Source organism: Leucopleurus acutus (assembly GCF_964270905.1).
Source record: "Leucopleurus acutus genome assembly, chromosome: 3".
Taxonomy (NCBI): domain Eukaryota; kingdom Metazoa; phylum Chordata; class Mammalia; order Artiodactyla; family Delphinidae; genus Leucopleurus; species Leucopleurus acutus.
In genome coordinates this window covers 124,365,514-124,383,361 of record NC_139145.1, presented here as the reverse complement: position 1 = coordinate 124,383,361, position 17,848 = coordinate 124,365,514, and the positions used below count along the sequence as shown (strand labels likewise).

The window sequence follows — 17,848 nt, the reverse complement described above, 5'->3', positions numbered from 1 at the left end:
TAGATACTTGGTCCTTCAGCACAGAGGAAACCTTTTAGTACTATGGCATTTGTAAACACTTGCCTCATTTATATTCATCTTCATTTAATACACTTGAGCAAGTACAGGTCCTCTGTATACCTCACTTTCATATCCTTATATTGAACAGGAAATCTTTCTAACCGCCACTTACTGAGAAATTTAGTTACGAAAAGTTAGAGTAATCTATATAATCTACTTGACAGAAAGTGGCACTATACTGTTTTCCTTCAGCCTTTCCCTTTTAAAAATTACTTTGAGAGACGTTATAAATTTTAAGAAATAAGAGATGGAAATGACCATGAGAAGCATCAGTCAAATACTTTTGAAACTCATATAAATTAAATGAGTGTCTTTATTCCTAAAGGTGGACAGAGGCAGAAATATACTACTTCTTAATTCAATAGCATATCCCCAAGACAGCCAGTGAGTATTCCCCTATGACCACTGTGGCAGACAGACTCTTAAGGTGGCTCCCATAACCTCCTGTGTCCTCATCTCCTCCCTTGAGTATGAGCCGGACCTGTGACTTGCTTCCAACCAACAGAAGACAGGAAAGATGATGGGATGTACATGATTACATGTATATGACTACATACCTATGTTACATAATATTGTAGCATCTTACTAAAGTCATTCCCTTGCTGACTTAGAGGAAGGAAACAACCAAGTTGGTGAATTGTACATTCCAGAGGTGGCCTCTGGCAAACAACCAGCCAGAAACTAAAGTTTTCAGTCCTATGACAGCAAGGAACTGAATGCTGCCAACAACCATGGGTGTGAGGAAGTGAATTCTTCCCCAGTAAAGACTCTGGATAAGAACCCAGCCCTGGCTGAGGTTAAATAAATAACCTATACATACACAGATTCCTGGTCCACAGAAAATGTGAGATAATAAAAGTGTATTGCTTAAGCCATTGGGTTTGTGGTAATATTGTTATGAGACAGCCAAATCTTTTCTGCATTAACATTACTCCAATTTCTCTTGCTCAGTTTTCTGTGATCATGAAACCACTCATGTATTCAAATCATGCCTAGTCTTCTCCTTCCTCTGGCTGGACAGCTTAAATGTCTAAATACAGGATAGAATTTCCATTATTTTGATAATTTTCACTCTCATTCAATTTCTCCTTATTTTTATTTAAAGTATTGTATAAAGAATTAGACCATGATTGGGCAACATAAACACTTAGCAATAGTGTTTCTCATTTGAAGGATTTAGTATAAGGTAGCTGCTGTTATCACCATATTCACAATTTTCAACTTTTTAGCTTTTTAATTGTTAGTTTGCTTGGCTATTGCTCCATCAGAAATATATATATACAGTGTCTTTGATGGACATTCATAAGTGAAAAGATATAATCGTTATACTCAAAAGATTTGTAGTCTGATAAATATATGTAATATACACACATGCATATTGAATGAATAAAATCTAAAAAGGTAACATCTTTAGTTTCATTCTAAAGATTAAAATCTTTCCCGCATGATTAGATCATTACAAAACAATATCTACATTTTATAATTGTCAACTGACTGCTTAATGTTAAGTTCAATGATCTGTAATGAATATCTCTTTTAGTCTAAAATAAAATACACAACTGACTTGTTTTATTTTGTTTCAAAATAGAGATTAGTAGTTCAAATGATACTCATTACATGTGCTTTGCTCAGTTTAATTTTGGATTGAGTATTGAATGTTAAAGAAAACATTCCTCCACAAACACATACAATAAAGAACTTTTCCCCCAAGGCCAAGTACATAGATCTCTGTCATCTGAAATATAATTTTGAGTTTTTGATCAATCTCAAAATATCTTTAGTATATACAGCCATGCAAAATTATCTCATTGATCTGGTTTATTTTTCTTTTTTTAATATTTATGTATTTATTTGGCTGCATCAGCTCTTAGTTGCGACATGCGGGATCTTCGTTGCAGCATGAGGGATCTTTCACTGCGGCGTGCAGGCTCTAGAGCGCACAGGCTCAGTAGCTGCGGCCTGAGGACTTAGCACCCTGCAGCATGTGGGACCTTAGTTCCCTGACCACGGATCGAACCTGCATCCCCTGCATTGGAAGGCGGATTCTTAACCACTGGACAACCAGGGAAGTCCCTGATCTGGTTTATTTTTCACTACTCACTTACTACTTCTTGACGGTTGGCCATGTATTTATGTTTTGTTTAAATGCTTATTTAGTTAACTGTCTCTCCTCACTAGAATATAAGATCCCTTGGAGTAAGGACTTTTCCTGCTTTATTTGTTGCTGCATCCCAGCACTGAGAATAGTCTTGCATATGCATGCTAAATTAATATTTATTTAATAAATACATAAGTAGATAATGCAGGTATAAAGACAAAATAATATCTATATGAATAGACTATAAGAACATTCAGTTATCTCTGGGTGGTAAAAGAGCAACTTTCATTTTCTTTTTTATTTTTCTTTTTATCCTGTATTTTCTAAAATTTCTACAAAGAACAGATATTACTTTCATAAAAAATTTTTAATCAATAGCTTAAATCTAATTAGAATGGGAAAATTCATATTTGAATATGAGATAAAAATACCCACTGTCAAGAGGGTTTTCATATCTTATATTCTGATATAAACTTGAGTTCCTGATTAACAGATTAACTGGCAATGCCTATAACAGATTATAACAGATTATATATTATATATTATAATATTATATAATATATATTATATATTATATAACATATATGTTACATATAATATATATGTTATATAACATATATGTTATATATTATATATTATATAACAGATTATAACAGCCTATAACAGATTATAACAGATTAACTGGTATGCCTATAACAGCATATCTCACTTGAACGACGTTGTTGAGCTAGTATCACAATTAAGGTAGTTCTTAACCAGACATTTCTCAAACTTATTAAACATAAAGTGATTTTTTTCCCCAATAACATCTAGTGACATTCCCACAGAATTTAGGGAGCTACTACTATAATCCCACTATTGGGAAGCCAGTGAAGGTGTGTAAGCCAGAATTAGGAGATAGACTTGACTAAAGACAGAAAAGGACAAACCTGGAGATAGGAAGACTAGATAGAAAGTCATTACAGTGGTCTATGATGGCAATAAAAGTAGATTTGGAGAACTGCCTGATTCATGACTAAACCATTGAAAAATAAGCCTCTGCCTGGTAAATACCAGTTAGTAACGAAATAGGCACTTCAAAAGAGGATAACCTGAATCTCAAACAGTTAAGAGATACCTTTCAGAACATGATGAAATCTTTAAATATTTTTGCAAAAGGTGATCTTTAAACATCATGTTATGGAAAAAATGGTGGGAAAATTATATAACAATAAACAGCTAAATACTTGCATCCTAGTTTTTAAAAAATTTATATAAAGTTGTACTTATAGCCTAAATTTTGTTAAATATAAGATAAACTATTTCCATAATGTTTAGCTTCTTTATTCATTTCAAAGACAAATCAAACCTTTTTTCATTATTTACCATGACACTGTATTTCATGCCTCAACTAGATTCACTTTAAGTGACCTTTTTCTAGTACCAATTATTCTTGACCAACAAGAACCTCTCATAATTAAAAGCCTCAGAGATGACTCAAGAAGAGAGTATGGAGAATGAGAACTCCAAAGGACAATTGTACTTGAAGCAGAAGTAAAAGAGCCTATAGGGATACAGAGAAGAAACAAGAGCGTGATGCATTCACTAATTCACAAGGCAACCCATTCCATTATAACAAATCTACCTGTTGAACCCATTCTATGTTTTATTAAATTTACTTGTTGGTGAACTCTTCTCTGTATTGAGCTGAAATCTCCTTCTGAAATATTCTGCTCCTAGTTCCAGCTACTAGAACTACATGGAATAAATCTACTCCTTTTTTTTTTTTAATATAGTGGCTCTTTAAATGCTAGAAAAAGTCATCCCAATAATAATGATAGCTACCATTGTACTGAGTAACTAATGTGTGCTGAAAGGAGTACTCAGAGAGGTTGGATAATTTGTCCACAAGTATGCCAAAGCCCATGTTCTTTCTACTATGCTATGCTATATCCTCTATTTCTCTAAGCTTTCTAATCTTTAGACTAAACAGCCTCCTAACTCCCTACCCTAGTCTTTCTCTTCTCTAAATCAGTCTTCATATGGTTGCCAGAGTAATCTTTTTAAAACCCAGATCTGATCTTGTGATTTCTACTGCATAAAACCTTTCAGTAGGATTCCAGTATACTGAAGGTAAACTCCTCGAAGTGGTTTACAAGCCCTTTGTGATTTGGCCACTTTTTATCTCTCCAGTTTCACCTCTCATGACCACTCCCCCCCAACCACTATGAATCTCACCCCTTCTCTAATATCCAGTTATATGAACTGTCAGTTCCTGGAATGTGACATTCTCTCTTTTGTTTCAGAATCTTTGTAAATGCTATTCCCTTTATATGGAACACTCTACCCATTACTCCCTCAGCTTAAAAGTCACTTCCTCCCTGAAGTCTTCTTTGACCACTAAAGGCTAGGTTTGTTGTCCCTATTATGTATTTCTATAGTACTCTAACTAACACTATCTTTGAATACTACCTTTAAGACTCTTCAAGTCTTATTCAAATGTTTAGATTCCCACCACTAGCATAAAAATATCAGGCAAACCAAACAGCACAGAGTACTATGGAACACCTGTGCATGAAAGCTGTAACTATTATCTGGATAAAATAAGGTTTCTCCTTCAAAGAAAAAAATATCAAATTTTACACAGGTTTGTATTTTACGGACTTCTTAAGAGCTTCCAAAATTGACTTAAAACTATCAATAGGTGACATATTTTAAGAGGACTCTGGACATTATCATTCTAATTACTCAAATTCCTGTTTACTTTTATTATTAATCTTACCTTACGTGCCAGAAGAAAGTGGCAATACAAGACTATACTTTCTAAAAGCCCCACACTCACCCGAAACCCCACAATGAGAGTGATCATATAGATGCCGTTGTTGAAGGGTAGACTTTTTGTAAATAACATGAGGATGGCCATTTTCATAACTAAAATGTTTGGAGTCCTCTGTGGTATTCTTTAATGGTTCAATAAAATATTCTTCATCTTCTGTAGCAATAACACCATGCTAAAAGAAAAAGAAACAAAGAATTTACCAAGAAGAATCATTTTAAATATTAATTAGTATTATTACCAGGAGTCAAAAATAAACTGATACCTCTCCAAAAAGGAGGTTAAAACACATGTTAATAGAAATTTAGTGAATTATCTATACTCAGCAAAACATTATATAAATATTCCTATTCTGTAAAAAGGATGTTTAAATACCTTTACATGCTATGCCCTGTACTAAGCATAACACATACATTATTTCCTCTAATCTTCCCAATAACGATGTGAGGTAGCAGAGACCTCTTGTATGTTCACTAAGACTTATTTCCTTTCCAAATTGTGCACACAACTTAACTGACTCCTATGCGTTTAGGTATAGCTTTGTAACTGAGTTTTGGCCAATAGAAAATAGGCAGAGCATATACCACTTTCAGGCCCACTCCCCGAGAACCTCTCCAGTGGAATTCTCTACTCTCTCTGAGAAAAGACCTAGGAAAGGTGGAAGCCAAAAGAGAAAGAACATGGGTCCCTGACTGACCTCATGGAAAGCTGTCCAATCTAGACACACATAGGGGAGAAATAAACTATTGTGATAAACTACTCCCATTTAAAGTTTTATGTTACACCAGTATATATGTCCTTAATTCATATATGTCCCATACATCCCCATTTTGTAGATGAAGTAATAGGTTCAGAGGTTAAGAACCTGCCCATCATTATACAGAGGTAAGTGAAGGCACTGGTATTCCCACAAAGCTCTGCTCTTATTTACAGTATTATATAGCCTTACATCTATTTACTTAGCCAAGTCCTACTTAGCTCAGTCATAGCTCCTCTTTAAAACTTTTTTTGAGTCCAGCTGCAGTAGCATCAGCCTCCTCTGATCTCCAACAGAGCTTATTATTGGTATCATTTATTTTTAATTAATTCTATTATGCTTTGCTACATCTCAGGTCTTGAATCTGTATTTAAATTTGGTATAACTTTCCAACTGCATGTTTTATTTTCCCAACCATACTATTTGCTCTCTTAAAGAAAGGGTTTCTTGGTATCAGTTACACCCATAGAAAATGTCTTATATGTAGTATATACAGCAAATAAAATTTGCTGATTAAAAGAAATGAGATAGTAAGTTATCTACATCAGAAATAAGAACTTCCATCCTTGTCTAATAGTGTTTTCCTAAGAATGGCACATGTGAGGACTGTTCTTAACCCAACTAATTTACCCTGTAACACTGGATAAAACATAAACTCTCTGAGCGTATTTCCTCAGCTGGAAAAATGAAAGGGTTGGTGTAAATTAGTGGTTTTAAAACAGCACTCTAGGGAGCCCTAAGGGTTCCATGGAAGTGCCCTTAGGGGACTGCCCCAGACAACAAAGGTAGACCTACATGGCTTGGATTCCTGGGATTAGGAATCAGCTGTGTTTTTATTAATCTATATATTAAGTTTCCACATAACATTTCATTTGAGAAAAGAATTTTCCCGATTTAAAAAGAAAAAAAAAGCTAAAAACGTCTGGTCCAGATAATCTCTAAGATCCCTTTGAATCTAAACCTCTATGATTCTGTTTAGGGAAATTCATGCTAAGTACCACATGCTTGGAAAGAAAAATAAGACATAATCAGAGTTGCTCTAACTTACAGATGAAGTTGGCGGCCACCTACATGAAATGAGCTAAAGAATGCAACAAACAAAAAAGCAGACCTAGGGCTTCCCTGGTGGCGCAGTGGTTGAGAGTCCACCTGCCGATGCAGGGGACACGGGTTCGTGCCCGGTCCGGGAAGATCCCACATGCCACAGAGCGGCTGGGCCCGTGAGCCATGGCCGCTAAGCCTGCGCGTCCGGACCCGCAACGGGAGGGGCCACAACGGTGAGAGGCCCGCGTACCGCAAAAAGAAAAAAAAAAGCAGACCTAGTCACTTCACATTATTTTCACCACTGTTTGCTTTACTTTTAGGATATTAGTCCCTAAATTAAATGCAAATACTGACAGGAATAATATAATAACGCCAGTAACAAACTCTAATACCTGATCATGAATTACTTTACCATCAAGATTAACAAAGTAATAGTAAACTGAGCAAGGCTCCTGAATAAAAGAGGGCACATGCAGAAGAGAGGGCTTGTATACGAAGTTTTGATAAGTGTCTAGAGTACTGCCCAGAAAGGGGAGAGCACTAAAGTCATGTGATGCTGGACTATGGGCAGAAGATGTCAAAAGGTCCTCAGCAAAAAACTCAGGTTGCTGGAGAAAAACAGAGTCAGAAACTTGGTAAGTAAATAAAATCTCTAATTTCAAGAACGGAAAGGCCCTGGAAGAAAATCCAGAGTTAGGTACTCTGTAAAATGTTTACACTCATTATCTCATTTAATCTTAATAGCTCTATGAAGTAAGTACTACTATCAGGTCTACTTGGCAGATAAGAAACCTACACTGAGCAAAGCTAAGTAACAAATTCATTCAACTATCTTTGGAGACTGGACTCTTAGCCACTATAATTCCCTTATCCTCTGAGTGTTGCTTCTTCTTCTTTTTTTAAAATTAATTAATTAATTTTGGCTGTGCTGGGTCTTCACTGCAGCTTGCAGGCTCTCTAGTTGCGGCACGTGGGCTTAGTTGCGGTATGTGGGATCTTAGCTCCCTGACCAGGGATCGAACCCAGGGCCCCTGCATTGGGAGCACAGTCTTAACCACTGGACCACCAGGGAAGTCCCCTGAGGGGTGCTTCTAACTTTGTCTATTCATTCACCAAGTATGTTTTGAGTGCCTATCACATGGCAGGTACTGTTCTAGGTGGTGGGAATACAAAAGTGAAAAAAACAAAGTTCTGGCTCTATCATGGAGCTTACATTTTGTGGGAAGAGGTAGAAAAAAGTCATTCATTCATTATATAAATAAATAATCAATCAGGTAGTAAGAAATGTCAAGAAGAAAAATAAAGCAGTAAGAGGACTCAGAAAGTCATCAGAGGACAGACAGAATTATATAAACTATTTAGGATGGTCAGGAACATCCTCTATAATAAGGTGATATTTGAACAGAAACTTGAATAAAGTGAAGGAGCGTGCCAAACAGATATCTTGGGAAAGAGCAGATCAGACAGTGGGAATGGCAAGTGCAGAGGCAACGGGGTAGGAGCAGGCATGCAGTATTTGAGAAACAGCAAGGAGCTACTGTGGCTAAAGGGAGGGAAGGGGAAAATGATTATGAGATTAGAAAGGAGCTGGAGGCCAGATGATAGAGGACCTGAGTTAGGTGGGAGTCCCAGAAATCTGTGCATGCCTAGCAAGAGCCCTACTCCCACTTCCCTCAGCATCCCCACTCACCTCTACACTGCTGGCCTCTGGACCATCAGGATTAATCTCATCATGCCCCCTTGCCTTGTCATGCCAGTTCCTCCGAAATGCCCAAGGTCCATCCCCTGGATTCTACTCCCCATATGGTTAAGTACATCATGTTTTCTGATCCCATCTTCTACTTCCCCCTTCACCATTTAAAACACTTCTGCTGTACCCTCTCAAACTCAAGGTCAATTATATACAAAATCTCTTATACACTCAGCCTCATCTGTGAATGTTCACTTCATCTTGCTCAAACAAAAACCTGAATCTCCCTAGATAACATTCTTTCTTCCCTGTAATCTTCTGGAATGGTGGCTACTTTCTCTCCTACATACCTCCTATTGGACCTGGAGGTAGGGTTAAGAGTTCTTGTACTCATTGCCATTTCTAAACAATTCTCCCTCTCTCCTCCAAAAAAAGAAAAAACCTTACCACCTTCAAATCCCATACCATCACCTTCTCCCTCTGCTAGCTGTAGTTATCTACTGACCCAAAGTCACTTTCCTCATTCCTCAAAGATCTTAGCTTCTGGGTCACTGTCACCCTCTGCAATACCACTCCTGAATAATTGTTGACTTCAGTATCTTCTTATATCATTGGTTCTTAAAATTTGTGTGTGTGCACGTGCCCTGAATCCCTCTGAAGGTCTAGAGGTGAAGCCTGGGGACCACTTCTCAGAATAATATCTTAAATGCAAAAGAAATATATAGGATAATAAATAAAACCAATTATAATGAAATACAGTTATCAAAATATTTTAAAAATGTAATATAGTAATACATATGCCTTTTTGTAACTCTTTAAATAAGAAGCTTTGCAATAGATCTAATAATTACTATAATTTCACAATAGTGATTAACATAAATAATATTTTAAGGGACCTGCAAAAACTGTAACACGATATGAAAATATCATTTCTATCAAGACAAAGTTACAGGTACTGCTATTACTTTACTGGCTTGTTACCTATATTGTTAACTGAAGGAAATGTTAAATTTCACTTAAGAATTAGTAAAGATAAAGATGAAATTTTCCCCATTCCAGTTAACAAACCCCCTGAATTCTATCCATAGACCCCAGCTTAAGAACTACTTACATAGATGGTCTCTTCAATCCCTGTCCTCTCACTTCCTTGGCTTCCTCTCCTTTGAATAACTTGTCCATCTTACCTTAGACTAGTCTTGCTTTAAATCCATCATCACAAATCTCAACTGTGTCCTTGACGCTTCATGGCAATTATACTATGTTTCTCTAGTTCATTCAGTATCCTGCTCTCTGGGATAAATATTTCATACTTTCTCCTCTCTACTTAATCCCCTAACACCTCATCTTTCCATCTTCCATTCCAATAGAAAACAGCACACAACCTCCTGCAAACTTCTACAACCGCAAATACCAACCTACCTGCATCTCATGTCCATATGTTCTATATTATTTCCTGTTATTATGGATGAACTGTCCATTCTCCTAGATAAGAACAATTATTCGATTTATGTAGATGATTTCATCCCTTCTCGCCTATCAAAGAATTCACTCCAGAAATTTCTCTTCTCTTTACACAATCATTCTCATTTTTATAAAACAAAATGATAAAGACTCCCACTTCTGCCTGCAGGAACCGATCATTTCTTGCTTTTCCAAAAGTCCTCAAAATAATTGTCTATATATTCTTTACTCTTCTCCCATTCCTTTTTTTTTTTTTTTTTTTTTTGCAGTACGCGGGCCTCTCACTGTTGTGGCCTCTCCCGCTGCGGAGCACAGGCTCAGCGGCCATGGCTTACAGGCCCAGCAACTCCGCGGCATGTGGGATCTTCCTGGACCGGGGCACGAACCCGTGTCCCCTGCATCGGCAGGCGGACTCTCAACCACTGCGCCACCAGGGAAGCCCTCCCATTCCTTCTTAAACCTACTCACATCAGGCTTTTGCCTCTTTTCCAAAACCCACTATGACTTCACCAAAACTGCTTTTGCCAAGGTCATCAATAACTTCTTCACTGATAAATTCAATGATTGGTGTTCAGTCATACTCTTATTTTGACTCAGCAGCATTTTTCCCTTGAAATACTTCCTTCTCTTAGCTTCTAGGATATTTGCCTGGTTTTCCTTCAACCTTCTTACTCCACTGTTCTTTGCTGTCCCCTCCACATCTTTCTGACCTCCTTAACCCCTTGGAGCACCCAAAGGCTCAGTCCTTAGACCTCTTATTTATTCTATATATACTCTCCCTTAAGCAATTTCACATAATCTCCTGGCTTTAAATGTCATTTATATTTATATAGATGACCCCCAAAATAACTTCATAACACACATCTCTCTCCTGAACTCCAGGCTTGGATACCCAGCATCCTATACAATATCTCAAGTTTAACATGTCTAACTGAAGCTATGCTATATACCACCCCCCAACCTACTCCTCCTAAGCTTTTCCATCTCAGTTAATGTCTGAGTCTTTCTCATCTCATGTGATGGCTGCTATTTTCTTCTAGTTGCTCAGGCCCCAAGCTTGGAATCATCATTGATTCTATCCTAACTGTGTCCTCTAAAACCTAACAACTGGCCCCCAAGTTTCCTTTCTAACTTCACCTTCCATTACTCTTCCTCTCTCTCACTTAGCTGTAGCCATGGTAGTCTTCTTGCTGTTCCTCAAACACTCTCAGATCAGACCTTTGTACTTGAAGATTTCCACCTGGAAATCTTATCTCTCAGATGTCAGTATTCCTTTCCTCATTTCTTTTAAGGTCTTTACCCAATATTTTTTCTACATTAGAACTTATCAGTATCCAACATATTATGATTTTTATTTATTTATCTTATTGTGTATCTCCTCCACTAGAATGCAAGCTATACAATAACAGGGATTCTTGTTTTGTTCACTGTTGTACTCCTAGCACCTAGAACGGTGCCTGTTACATGGTAGGTACTTATAAGCACTTGGTGAATGGATGAATTAATAATGGAAAAAGTAGAGAAGCAACTATGAACATAACTAAATGAATAGAGAGTCTAATGGGGTCATTGGTCTTTTTTAACTAGGTTTATAGTCTTTAGTATCTTAGAGAGATAGAAGAAAATCATTTTTCATCAAATAAGAACAAAATATGAAGAAAGAAACAATGCAGGAAAGATCTGTTGAAAATTAGAAATATGACTGCTATAATTTGTAAATCAATTAAAGAAAAAGAAAGCAAAAGTAGGAAAATCTCATAGAACTTAGAACAGAAAAAAAAGGGGGGAAGAGAGATAAGAGAAGCAGAAAACCAATTACAGAATGGGGTGGTGAGGGACAAGGAGATAAAATCACTAAGGAAATATTTTTTAAAATTTCTCTAAGTTGAAGGAGGGTCTTTAAATTGAAATCACCCATCAAATACAAAGTAGGGGTCAGGAAAGAAGACCCACAGCTTACCACATTATTTATAAAATTCTTGAAACAGGAAGGATAGGAGAAAAGCATATTATATTGAAAAAAAAACTTTTAAAAGAAGAGGAAAAGAACAAAAAGCAGACTTCTATCTGCCACCCAAAATATATCAATGCCAATTTTTTTTAGCTCTTTAAATCTTTTCCTAAGATATAAAACCATAGAGATAAATTTGATACCCCATATTTCCCTTTTCCAATTCTACCATCCATGGTTCTGAAGGAAAACTATTTTTGAACCTAGAATTCTATATCCAACTAAATTATTAACCAAACATGAGGGTAACATAAAGTCACTTTCAAATAGGCAAGGACTCAGAAATTTTACTTCTCAGGCACCTTTTCTGAGGTAATTACTTGAAGATGTTCTCCAACAAAACCAGGATGTAAACTCAGAAAGAAGAAGATGTGGAACTAACCTAGGAAAAAAGAAATCCCAAGATGAGAGAAGTGTAATAGCTCAAGAAATTAATTAACCCATATACTCCAAGAAAAATGCCTCCAAAGAAGAATGGAATATATTCCAAGCAATAGGTATAAGGACTAAGGAACTGGATGAAACTGATCAGTTGGTAAAGAAATCATTTTTTTCCTCAATAAGACAAAATAAAAGTAACTAGAAACTCCAGAAAAACAAAACCTAAATAAGAAAGCAATGGTTCAAATATAAAGCAAACTAAAAAGTAACATTATTTTAAACAACTGATAGATTATAATGTTAGGAATTTTTTCCTTTGAGTGGTGCAAGCATTGTAAAACTGAAACTATGGGTAAGGAAGTATGATTAGAAAACACTAATGATCTCTACATTGAAAACTATTTTATATAGAACAATTAAAAACAGAATTGATTAAAAGGGGCCTTAGAAAAGTGGGATTTTAGAAAAACTTGTTTACATATTCCATTTGATTAAAAATGTAACATGATATAAAATAAGAATGAAGGCGAGGGTTACTAAAACTGGTGGGTAAAAGTGAGATGAAGAATAGGATATTTACATAGTATCTGCTCACAAAGTATCTGCTCACAAATTCCTTATTAGTTGCCAAGGGGAAATAGTAACTAGTGGACAAACCTGGCAGACCACACCTAGATCGAGCAACATTGTAAAGCAACTATACTCCAATAAAAATTAACAACAACAACAAAAAAAGTGAGTCAACATGGACCATGCAGTTTCAATAGGAAGCAAAGTAAAACAGGTGTTAACGAATAGAAATAAGAGCGAATAAGACACACAGAAAGTCTCAATGAGGATGAAAAATAGATGAATGACACTTTGCTATCCCCTTAAGTATAGAAAAGTCTCCATTTACAACCTTCTCACTTTTGCCTCATCAACATCTTTCACCGTTTCATCAGTAGTCACTTATATCAGCAATTCTCAACTGTTTCCAGAATTAAATTCTCTTCTAAATTTCAGAGCTATATTTCCCAAAAGCCAACTAGACATCTTTAACCTTTATTTCTTCAGATTCTTCACATTTACTATATCAGAATCACTCTCTTTATCTTCCTTTCTAATCCAACATTCTACTACCATTCCCTTTCTCTGCTAGTAAGTTCATATACAGCCTCATCAAAAAGAGAAACCTCAATCAACTTCAATTACTTTCTCTCCTTCATCCCACACCCAGTTCAATGATATTTCAATTTTTAAAAATATTATTAAATATCTACTATGTACTATATGCCAGGGAAGAAAAATTAATGACACAAATCCTATAAATTTTCTCACCAAAATGTGGTTCAAATTCTTTCTATCTTCTCCATTCCCAGGGCCATAGTCTTGCTATAGGCCTTCATTATCTCCTATATGATCTAACTCATCTTCATATTTCCAATCGCTCCTCTTCCCTCAAATCTCACAATAGAATTAGCTTTTTTCCCCTAAATCTCAAATCTGTTCATTTCACCACCCTGTTAAAATTATCAATGGCAATAATTAATGTTAATGCCAAATTCAAAGAGCTTGGTCAATGACTAGGAACAGTATTTTTCTATTGTACTTAACAGCAAATGTCATTTTAACATGTAAGAAGTTTTAAAACAGATTTATTTTGGATAATTTATCTTTATTCAAAAAGATAAATCTCTTTTGTATATAAAGCTTAACACTGCTTATAGAGAAAGAAGCTAGTGAGGAATGTATTCAATGTGTCTATTTTATAGGAATTAAACCCAAATATTAAAATCTAAGTAATCATTTTGACTTATTAATAGTTAAAGAAAATAGATAATCTGAGCAAATTCTTATGTATACCTATAGTGAAAATTTTTCTCCACTGGGTGGTTCGTAAAACTCCTTCCAAATTTAGAACTATTTAAACCCAACTCTAATTATGTAGTTGTTTATACTGAAGTAAAAATGAGGATATGGATGTGATAGAGTAAGGAAGAAAAACAATTTCTGAAAATGTGAGTTGAGCATCAAAATGTGTGTACTCTTTTAAACAGATAAAGCTTTAATGAAACATCTATACTAGCCTGAACAGGATAAAAGCAGTAAAGGAAGTATGAACTAGAGGAAGTAGAAGTAGAAGAACATGCTTTGTTCTACAACCATTACTATGTGTCACCTTGAACTATGTATTTACCATTAGACTAGAATGGACTCAAATGCCCAGGCTAGAACCTATACTCTTGAAATCCAATTTCTAAGTAAAATAAGATTTATTATCAATTTTCAGATAAATACAGGGAAAATTACTTCATAAAGAGACAATGATATAAAAGATTTTCCTTCAAGAACTTATAAACATTAAGTAGGTCATACATAATTTTAAGCTATGTTGATTACCAGAGAAAGATAGTATAGAAAGAGACCTAAGGAGGCAATCCATGTCATGGTTTCCTGCCATAATATATACATACATACATACAATACCCTTAAGCTCCTCATAATGATTTAGTTTTTTATATGCATTAAGGATATCCTATTTGAACAGAAGAATGTAACTCTAAAAGGAAACGTGAGGTTTCATTCATTCTTCTACTAATAATATGGGGTTTTAAAATTTGTTCTTACTTTGAAAAGTCAATGCAAACATTATGAAAAAGATTATCAAAAGCAAAGGCAGCAGAAATAAAAGATTTTAGAATGTTACCTTCCCTAGATAAACTGTATATATATATATATATATATATATATATATATACACACACACACACACACACATATATATATGTATATATATGTATATATTTTATTAATCTGAGGAAAGACATTTATATTGTAAATTTATTTCCCATCAGAAATTTAAAATTATAACATCTACTTACCAACCCAACACAGTTGCTTAAAGCCACTTTAGTTGTACTACGTTGATCTTGCAAGTATCCTGTGTAATGACAGTTGTCTAAAAAATCATGTTTCCACTGGGGTCCATCTTTCCCCCAATATTCTACTGTAAAATGTTTGGACACAAAATCTGTGTTGAGAGTCAAGTTTAGGTGAAAGTGCTTGCCATAGGCTGAAAGTTTAAAAAATAACTTAGATACTGCCTGTTGTGGATCGAAAGGGTCCATACTCCGTCTTCTCCTGGAGTGCTTATCATTCTTCACAGTAAAGCTGAGAAAAGCTCCATTTTGATCAACCCTTATTGGAATAGTTAGCTGGTAGTGTTCTAGATAAGTCAGGAATTCCTCTTTGTAATCACAAGGCAGAGAATCCAGAAAAAACACATGGAAGAAAAGAAAATTTAACAGAACAAAGAAGTAGCAGTATAAACAACAACTATATTGCTTAAAACTAAGTATCATTATATGTGAGGTATGGACAAAAAATGTTATATTAAACAAAAATGAAAGAGCAGAAGTTTAAAATCTCAAAATGAATTAAGTTCCAAATATTCCATTCCTTAAAAAAAATTCTAAAATTATTTTGAAAGGCTATTTTTCTTTTTTAAATCTAATTTTAAAGACATGAATTCTAAAAGCTAAATTCTACAGTAAATATGAATATTTTATATTGAAACAAAAAACAGTGAAAAGTACACATATGTAAAAGAACAGAATTTCATTCAGATAAAATATGTTTATGAAAGTTATCCAAAAGAATTTATATAGAATCTCTACAGTCTTGTAGAATTTTTTTCTTTTTTTTTTAAATTATCAGTCACAATGTAAAATACAGCAGCCACTTTGGAAAACGGTCTGGCAGTTCCTCAAAAAGTTAAACACGGAACTACCACCTGACCCAGCAATTCCACTCTTAGGTATTTTTACAAGAGAAATGAAAATGTACATCAACACAAAAACTTGTACATGAATGTTCATAGCAGCATTATTCATAATAGCCAAAAGAGGTAAATAACCCAAATGTCCATCAATTGACAAATGAATAATAATTATAACAATAATAATTATTGTTATAATAATACGTGGTATATTCATACAACAGATTATTCTACAACAGAAAGAAATGCAGTACTGATACATGGTATGATGTGAATGCCTTCATAATCAAAGTTCATTATCTAAGACTATAAAAACACTATGCTAAGTGAAAGGAACCAGTCACATAGAATTCCATTTATATAAATATACAGAATAGGCAAATCTCTGCAGAGAGAAATAGGTTAGAGGTTGCCTAGAGGTTGCTGGGGGTAAGTTGGTTTGGAGGGAACTGGGGAGTGACTGTTAATGATTTCAGAGTTTCTTTTTTGGGTAATGAAAATGTTCTAAAATTGCTTGTGATGATAGTTGTACAACTCTGTGAATATACTATAAACCACTGAATTGTATACTTAAAATGGGTGATTACATGGTATGTATACTATATCAAAATAAAGTTGTTTAATAATTATCAGATTGACAAAAAATTCAGAGGACTATTAAATATATTTTCCTCACTTAGGTGTACTAAATATTACCAATCTACCTTCTTAACCACATCTTCCTTTAGCTAAGTTTATCACTAAGGTGGAACCAAATGTCTGCAAATTGCTTCACTGTCTACACATGAAGTTCATCCACAAATATAAACTCCCATGAAACCATGACCAAATGGAAAAAAAACTGAAAAATAATATTTCACTTCTCATAAATAAGAGTTTATACTAAATGCTATGGCTTTGTTGATCTACTTTGAGAGCCACATTTTGTACATATGGACTTCTAGATATATACATCAATCTATAATAGCCTTGAAAATCTGGCTCATCAGCACCAAAAAAATGAACTATACATTCATGGGAGGAGAATCCAAAAGGTATGCTTTCAATAATTCCATAAGAATTGGACTGGTCCATGGAAAACAAAATGACCTTCACTCCTGGGACCTCTGTTAAGATCTTTTCTATGATATGAAGTTCAATTTTACAGATTAAAATTATAGGGACCTATGGGTTAGAATCTGAAAAGTTGAACTTCTTATAACTCTTTTTTATCTAGTTTCCAGTCCTTATATCAGAATTCTTAAGTTTGGAAACATATTTTTCCACTAAGGGTCCATATTAGAAGGATCTTATATCAGAATTTGCCTGCTTTCTTGCTCTTTTGCAAGAAAAACCTTTGGATTCCTTTTGAACATGACCTTGCCTGTAAATACTGGCAATGAGTAACCCTATTAAAGTTTAGAATTCAGAAGAAGAGGCCTAGGTGTATCATCTTCTAAGAAAGACCAGTCAACTCTAAAATGCACTGGATATTAAATACTAGTAGGACAAGTTAAACAAACTCTTTTAGAGTCATTAACATTTATGAAACTAGCACTGAATTGACACAGTAGGCCTCCGCTCCTACCAGCATACATCCCAAAGAAAACGTTCATCCAAACTAAATATTCAGAGTCTTTTCTTGTAAGATAAATAGCAATGTTTTTTTGTCAGTTTCAAAAGCAGGAATCCTACCTTGAGAACTGTATGAAAGCCTGTGGTCACTATGAAATTCCGATGAAGCCATGACGAGGCTCAAAATCCAGGTCAACGTCTTCCACAAAATTTCCAT

General features: G+C 35.0%; 1 protein-coding gene across 1 annotated transcript in view; it reads right to left on the bottom strand.

The window, feature by feature from the left end:
- ADAMTS6 (ADAM metallopeptidase with thrombospondin type 1 motif 6) overlaps positions 1-17,848 on the bottom strand; it is a gene marked incomplete at both ends in the record, with an annotated part of 263,234 nt that extends 245,386 nt beyond the window's left edge. Inside the window, 3 exons of the mRNA XM_082837370.1 lie at positions 4,980-5,148; positions 15,182-15,546; positions 17,752-17,848. Of these exons, the coding sequence (XP_082693496.1) occupies positions 4,980-5,148; positions 15,182-15,546; positions 17,752-17,848 (631 nt within the window). The remainder of the gene's footprint in view (positions 1-4,979; positions 5,149-15,181; positions 15,547-17,751) is intronic.